Source organism: Phaethon lepturus, unplaced genomic scaffold, assembly GCF_000687285.1.
Source record: "Phaethon lepturus isolate BGI_N335 unplaced genomic scaffold, ASM68728v1 scaffold13719, whole genome shotgun sequence".
In the NCBI taxonomy this organism is placed as follows: Eukaryota; Metazoa; Chordata; class Aves; order Phaethontiformes; family Phaethontidae; genus Phaethon; species Phaethon lepturus.
In genome coordinates, this window is record NW_010564260.1 from 2530 (window position 1) to 10866 (window position 8337).

General features: G+C 37.4%; 1 protein-coding gene across 1 annotated transcript in view; it reads left to right on the plus strand.

The window, feature by feature from the left end:
* The first annotated feature begins 333 nt into the window (after positions 1 to 333).
* Positions 334 to 8337, plus strand: part of LCA5L (Leber congenital amaurosis 5-like) — a 14222-nt gene continuing 6218 nt past the window's right edge. The window contains 7 exon segments of the mRNA XM_010294825.1: positions 334 to 400; positions 403 to 519; positions 2675 to 2768; positions 3196 to 3634; positions 3637 to 3708; positions 5870 to 6007; positions 7992 to 8085. Coding sequence (XP_010293127.1) covers positions 334 to 400; positions 403 to 519; positions 2675 to 2768; positions 3196 to 3634; positions 3637 to 3708; positions 5870 to 6007; positions 7992 to 8085 — 1021 coding nt within the window.

Consider the following 8337-nt stretch of genomic DNA (forward strand, 5'->3'; position numbering starts at 1 on the left):
CTATAGACCACACAATTATTTTAATGGGTTAAAGAGTAATGACTGATTTTTTTTAAAGGTAACTTAGTATTTCTTGGCATCGTTTAATATAGTTGAACTGTTTACTATTGTTTATGTTAACTGTAAACAACTCAATAACATTCTGATTCCTCATAGGTTATGGAGGTCAACTTTTAAGTCTTCTACCATAACACAGTGGTGAACTCGTATGATTGTTTCCTCCCTATTTTAGTGTCAGAAGATAATAAAACTCAGAATGTGGCACAAAAAGCAGGGATACTAAAAATTCCCCAGAGCACAGAAGTATCAGAAGCAGTAGCTGTAGCAGAGGTAATGATTGTAAGTGATGCAGTGGAGAATACAGAAGTGAAAATTCTCAGGCTAACTATTCTGAGGGCTTTGCTGAAACAGCTAGAAGCAGCAAACATTCAGAAATATCAGGAACTGAAAAGAAGAAAACACAGGAAAAGGAAAACAAGAAAAAAGGACAGCATATCTTCCCCCAAGAGGATAAAAAAGGTACTTTGTTTTCTGGTAAAATGAGACTCTCTTGAGAAATACAGCTGTTCCCTTTCTTTGGCATTTGTTCAGTAATTAGGAAGACAGGGGAAACAGTTTTTCAGTCAAGAAAATAACAAATCATTGTTATTTCAAATTTCAAACACTAGGAAGGAGAGGGAAGAGAGATAGAGATTCCTTATTGTATTATCCCACAATACTTGACGATCCAAGAGACAGGATAATCACCTGAGATGTGGGAGCACCTCTGCAATTCTTATTCCTCAATTTTAATCTGAGGACTTGAAAATGGCTCTCCCACATATACTGTAATTTCTGATTTTGACCGTGCATCACATGATGAGTCTGAAAAAGCCTTTCCTGAGGCAAGTTACTAAAAAATTATATGTCTGCACAAAAGTGTTGGTTTTGACAAAAAAAAACATGTTTTGGCCAGCTTAGTCATGGTGTGTCATGTAAAAATAAGTTTGTGCTTCAAGGGGATGACCATATAGCACAAATATAATCCCTTTAGGTAAATGTTAACAGTGAAGAATCTTTTCATGTCTGCATGTTTTCATATCTAGCCCCATACTTTCTTAAATCCCACCATGCCATGTCAAAAAATTAATGTAAAACCAATGAGACTTTTCCTGCCGAGCTTCAAAATTTTGTCTAGATCTACCAAATCTACAAGATGCAAATCAACCAAAAAAAAGAGAGGAGCCACAGGTTATCTCTTCTATTATATAAGTTCTATGCTGCTGTCAAGAAGTCATACTGGCATGAAACTAGCAGATGAGAAAGAATAACCACATTTTAAAAATCTGTTTAGCAAAAGAATCATTATTGGCTACTAGCTGTGTCGGATATGTTAAGTGGTTATTTTTGCTTGTTAATGGCTACTTGAAATCTTGAAATGATCAGTTTCCCAGGAACACAATTATAACCTACATTTTTGCCCTGTATAGATGTGTATACATTTTACAGTATTTTTGTCAGCTTTTGCAGGAATGTATTTGCCATTTCTTTTACATCTTCTCATTCCATGTGGGCAAAATAAAATAGTAAAGTAATGGTTGTTCTCATTTTGCAAATATTTGTGCGGCAACACTTGTGGTCATGTTGTAGTCTTCCTGCAGTGGAACTGTATTACAGAGAACATGCAGGTGTGATGCTTGCATACCTGCCACTTGCTTGGGTTTTTACCTCTGGTGAGTTTTTTCACAGCACCTGTTAATTTTGCTCACTGCAGAAGGTCTTGAACGTGTCCAAACTCAACTGACTGCTATAATTTCTTCTCTGTTTACTTGAACCTCCATGATAGTCCTTCTTAATCCATTTAAAACATACGTAAAAAAAACCCTGCACTGCCCAGTCTCAGATTCTTGCTATCCTTTCCTTTAGCTATCACATTGAATTTGATAGTCAGTTGTCCCCGTGTGGCTCTGTATGAGTGAGGTCCTACCAGCTTGTCCCGCTGTCTCTCCTGTCAGCTTGGCCATCAGAACAAAGACTGTCCAGATTTTATCCTGAGATCTGCTCCTGTAAAGAGTTTGCGTGCAGAACACCCCTTGGATTCAACAGAAGTGCTTGAAAAGATCTATCCTTTTCCTCCAGTGTTTTTTAGGTTGGGGCCTTGCCTATTTTATCCATAAAATGTTATGTGATCTATAAGTTATTATAATAAACTTTTAGCAAAATACTGTCTGAAATGCCTTAAGAGTGATAATGAAATTGAATATATGCCTGAAAAAGGGGAACACAATCAGATTTAGAGTCTTGACTATTTTCAAATTCTAACTATGTTTCAGGAAAGGAAAATGAGAGTAATTTACTCAGAATGCTGGCTATAAAGAAAGGCAAATGGCAGTAATACACTTAGAATACTAGCCCATACAGATTTTTTTTCTATTGTTGTATAGAAGCAGTGTACACAACTGCATAACGGTTCTATACTATTAAGTATGTAAGGTTTAAAAATGTCGTTCAATTCAAAGCTGACTTGAAAATTCTAGAAAGCTGGTTAGAAATCCTAGCTATGGAGAAATTTAACCATGTGCTTGTTAACCTTGTTTTTTGAGTTCTTGCAGACGTGTAGATTACTTGTAGATTGTTTCTTTTCTATCACGCCCCTATCCAAGGTGTAGGTTCTCCCTCTTGGGAATCTTTCTAGGTGGGTTGAATTTGGTTCATCAGTCCCCAGATCATGCCTACATTAGTGAACTGCATGATTTACAGAGAGAAAATTTCTTTCCATTGATACTGGAGTAATGTGTTAACATAAAGATACTTTTCTAAGTTATTCCCAGAGTATTAGTGCTGTTTGCCTCAGAAGGCACCACCTGTGTAGTTACCCTTATTAATGGAAAGTGAGCACGATGGCTGTTTCAAATGAAAATGGCTTCAGAGAATGAAAGGAGGGAACCCTGACCGCCTACAGACCTCGTTAGCAATGGCCTAGTGCAGCCATATAAATGCACACACAGAGATATAAAATCTTTAATGGATTTATCTGTGAAATACTTGAATATTGGAGTCTTAGTATAGATCGTGGGCATTTTGTCAAATATACCACAGTTAAGTAGGTTGGATGAGCAGTATATGAGCTTGTGTGAGCAGTAAAGACATACAGTGATTTTACGGTCTCAAATGATTACTACATATCAATGCCAGTTTACTTTGGTCTGAATGCAGGGAGGAAATACTGCCAGCTGAGGAGATGGCACATCAGAATTCTTCATTTTTAAGCCTGAAGAGTAGTGTGACTTCCCAGAAAAAAAATGCTGTGGCTCAACAAATATCATCAGCAAGACTTCACAAAATTAAAGAGCTGAAGAATGAAATATTTGATTTACAACACAAATTAGAAGCATCAAGCTTAGAAAACCACATTTTGAAACAGCTTCAATGTCGACACTCAAAAGCAATAAGTAGACACGAAAACTCAGAAAGTAACTTGCCAGATCTTTTAACTCATTATAATGAGGTGAGATCTTTAAGGAAACTTGTGAGGATGTCTCAGGAGGTCGAGAGAAATACATCCAGGAAGCTCAGAAAAGTTGAAGCAGAGCTGCTAAAAGCTAAAGATGCTTTGCAGACCTTGCGTACGCTTTTAGAAGACAAAGCTCTTGCAGAGAGAGAGAGGAACTTGATTGCAGATTATTAGTCCTTACAGAAGAAACAGAAGCAAATGATAAGAGAATACAGGTAATATGTGCATATCATTGTATTTGTGGAACAATGATAGGAGAGGTTTCTGTATCAGAATAGTGGAAGGTTTTTAGCTGCTTCCTGTCACATTAATGATTCTGACAAAATCCTGTAACATAGAACGTTCTTTTTAATCCAATGCTGTCCTCAGTGGAAGGTACTAAAAATGGCAGTAGTACGCCCTTCCAGTATTTTAAAATCTGGTGGAAATGTATGAGTAGATTAAGTTTGGCAATAAAGATCTTTTAGGAATTGAGTCATATGCCTTAACCCTCTTAGGTCAGAAACGTAGCGTATAGCTGGAGAAGAATCTTCAGCAGAGTGTCTACTCTGCTCCCTGCCAGCAGCAGGGGGGACCCAGGCTTGCTTGGGATGTGTAGCCACAATAGCACGGACCCCAGTTTACCTCACAGAATCACAGAATCATTCAGGTTGGAAAAGACCTTTAAGATGATCAAGTCCAACCGTCAACCCAATGCCACCATGCCCATTAAACCACGTCCTGAAGTGCCATGTCCACATGTTTTTTGAATACTTCCAGTGATGGTGACTCCACCACCTCCCTAAGCAGCCTCTTCCAATGCTTGACCACTCTCTCAGTAAAGAAATTTTTCCTAGTATGTAGTGTAAACCTCCCCTGGCACAACTTGAGGCCATTTCCTCTTGTCCTGTCGCTAGTTACTTGGGAGAATAGACCAACACCCACCTCGCTACGACCCCCTTTCAGGTAGTTGTAGAGAGCAATAAGGTCTCCCCTCAGCCTCCTCCTCTCCAGACTGAACAACCCCAGTTCCCTCAGCCACTCCTAATAAGACTTGTGCTCCAGCCCCCTCACCAGCTTCGTTGCCCTTCTCTGGACACGCTCCAGCACCTCAATGTCCTTCTTGTAGTGAGGGGCCCAAAACTGAACACAGGATTCAAGGTGCGGCCTCACCAGTGCCGAGTACAGGGGGACGATCACTTCCTCTAGTCCCATGGGCCACACTATTTCTGAAACAGGCCAGGACACTGTTGGCCTTCTCGGCCGCCTGGGCACACTGCTGGCTCATGTTCAGTTGGCTGTCAACCTCTTGGCAAAGCACAGGCTTAGTCATACATGGAGACCACCAGGCTGCTGCTGATCTATTTCCTTGAACAACCAAAGCTGGCTTATGCGGAACTAGCGCTGTTATTTCTACGTGGTTCTGGTGGGCAGTATGGACACACCTACATCTCCTATTCACTAATTGCTGTCACTCACTGTAGTTGGCTGTAGGGCGAATTAAGCAGTGGTCAGGTGTCCTAGATTTTAGGGTTGGTTCTACTGTTGGTTTATTATACAACTGTAGTAAAAGCCTGGTGGGAGTTTAAGAGGAGATAATTCAGCTGCTTTTAATATCTTATGATTCTTTGCTTTTACTGAACCTTTCACAAAAAGACAGGAATACATTTTTAAGACAAAACCGGAAGAGTGAAATTTCCATTGTCTTCCAGGAATTCATTTCTGTTTTCTATGGGTATATTATGCATAAGGTTAAAAAAAGAGCTAGGTAATTTTAGAGGCATTTCAGCACCTGAATGGCTAGGTCTGAAGTACATTTATTCCATGAAAGAAAATGAAAATATAAACGGCTGCATTCAGACTCTCTTTTGAAAACTTTCTATTTACGGAAGTCCTAGTGAGAAGCAATAAAAAGCATGCAGGGTTGGGTGTCCACCTTACAGTTTTAGTAACTATAATTTCAGTGCATGGCACTAGGTTCTGATGATAAAGTACTCAATAAATTACCTACTTTCCATTTACAGTAAGCCTCCCTATGCAGCCACAGTTAATAGATCTCTGTGTGAACAGAAATGTTGTCTTAACATTTCTCAAAGATGACTGTATTCATTAATCTATAAGAAAGGTAAGGTACAGTCTTATTTTTTATGTTTGAATGCCAATTATACTTTTTTTCCTTTACTAAAATTAGGTTTTAAACCATTTTTTTCTCATTTTTTAAAGTATTTTTTCAGATACTTCATCAGAATTTCATGTACTGTTTACAATAGAATATAATTATTAGAAGCTTACTTTTCATTATAGTAGCATGCTTATTTTTTAAATCTGTTAAGAACTGAAAATTTTCAACAGTCATACTGAGTATATCCATATGGTAAAATATGTAATTTTTTTAAGAGCCTAGAAAAGCAGCTGAAGTTGAACAATAGCACCTTTAGTCGTCAGCTGGCAAATGAGAACAAAAAAGCTGTGGAAGCTGGGATAATTACAAAGAACTTGCAAATGGAAATTGACTCTCTTCACCAAAAAATTAAGGTATTCAAGATTTTAACCAGGTTTCTGCTCCTACAGGAAAATTCAAGTATTTAATGTTACCTATTCCGTTTGCATCCTTTATATTATTTGGTAATGGAACTTTTGTTTCCTAGTTGAGTCTATAGTTACCAAAAAAAGTCAAAATACCAAATGATGAAATTATTGTAGGGTCTGTTTGTCAAAAGCTCAAAGTAGTTCAATAACTAATTGAAGTTCAGAGTCGTTCAGTAACTAATTGAAGCTCAGAGTCGTTCAATAACTAATCAAAACAGAGATTAATGCATCACAATTAGAACAAATAATTCACAACTTGTTACCATTTTGATAGATCTAGGTCAATACATTCATCCACTAACTTTAAATGAGCTCCCTTACAGAAACACTTTCAAATCAGAAGGAACCAAATATTACAATCTGCAAAACTAGAGTTTAACAAAAAGCCTCTACGTAAACATTTCAATAGTTTGTATAAATTCCAGCTTGGTTTTTAGACAGATCTGGGACAAATATGTCCAGCTCAACACTTACTGTGATGCTTGCAAATCCAAACATGAAAGAAAACTTAAAAGTGACACTACACAGAAGTAGAAGTACCTACCATTCATGGCAGTTTTGTATGAGTTGCAAACAAGGAAAACAGTACCTATTCCAGGAAACATGAAAACCCTTGTGGCTTTTTAATAATTTAAACTGTGTTTGTAACACAGGTAAAATACACTTTTTTTATTTCTCTGTAAAGTGACTGTTCCATCTTGATCCTGCTAGGGAGCTTTCTCTTTTTAAACGGAATCAAATATCTGTGAAAGGTGATGTTATGGGGAGTTTTCCCCAGACATTGTGAAGGGCGGAACAGGCAACTCCATGGAGATTTGCATTTCTGTATAAGGGCATTGTTTGTCCCTCTTACCTATGCATCAGGTGCAGAAACTTTCTTCCTGATATTTGGCAGCAGCCAGGCTGCCCAGCAGCAAAACCCCAGTGAGCTGTTGGGAAAGGAAAAAATACAGCGCTCTTCCCGCGCCCCGTATCAAAGTCCCCCGAACAGCACTTGCAGGGCTATTTCCCTGCCGGAGTCTGAGCTCCTCCTGTATGTGCGGATCTGGGAGATGGGAATAATTGTAGTCCCAGCAACACTAATGTAAAACTCTTCCAAAATGCAAGTTATTCTAAAGTACAGTTCTTACTTTAACTTAGTTTCTCTAAAATATTTCTATTTTGTGGGTTTTCCACACAGTTTTCTATGTGTGTCCAGTTCTCTTAACGTTGTATTTAGATTCACAAAACCTTTTATTGTTTTACCACCACATAGACAACTAGACATGCTTACTATCCTTATTTCTGTGCCAGAACAGAGTTCATTCTTACACATTCATAAGTTTGGGCACCTTGCTTATTCAGTTCACTCAAGGTATTCAGACACACCTCCAGGACAACTTGCATCTTCAAAGTAAATGCAGCTCCTATTTTTCACACTAAAAACTGATATGGTGAGAGTCATACCAAAGTTTCTCTTCTGTTTAGGATAGATTTCAGTAAGGAAAGAAGACTCTTGCTAAATAAATCTGAAGTTTCTGTCATCTCCCAAGCAATAGGCTATAAAACAGAAGTTAGCACATTGTAGCCAAGGGCACTGAGTAAATAAATTTAAAAAAACAGAAGTAAAGCCAAAAATTACTTAGTCTGAAAAAAGTAACTCAGAAAAACAAATGAAAAAATCATTAGAGAAGACTTCATCTTCTGAACATTGTGTTATGAAAAAGATCATGTAGGTGTACAGATGTGTTCTTAGCCTTAAAAAGGGAGAATTTTGATTTGGCTCATGAAAGAAAATTACAGACTCCTATTTATGTAAATGACAAAGTCACCACATGGCCTGGCACAAAGCAAAATCACTGACAGTTTTCTCCTGATGTGGGAAAATTAAGTTGGTAAAAAGTAATTCTTAAGGCATATTAGAAGTTTAATAGTGTTTTTTTCTTCTTAGGAAAAAGATCGACAACTTTATGTAAAAAACATCTATGCAAATCGGATGCCTAACATCCCAAAAGTCAAAAGTGATTCAGTACCTCATGAAAAAAGTATGTGCACATTAATTTTGCTTTTTTGTTTAGTTATGTGAAACTTACATTGTTTTATAACTGGGAAAAAATAGATTCCAAAATATTATATTCTGAAATATTATATTCCAAAATAAAAGCCAATATTGTACTTTTATATGAGCTGAAAATATTCCGTCACATGTAATTTAAAGAGAAGTGCTTGGTTTTTTGCTCATTTTATGAATACAAATACATGACCTGTTTTTAATATTTAACCAAATTTTCAGCAGG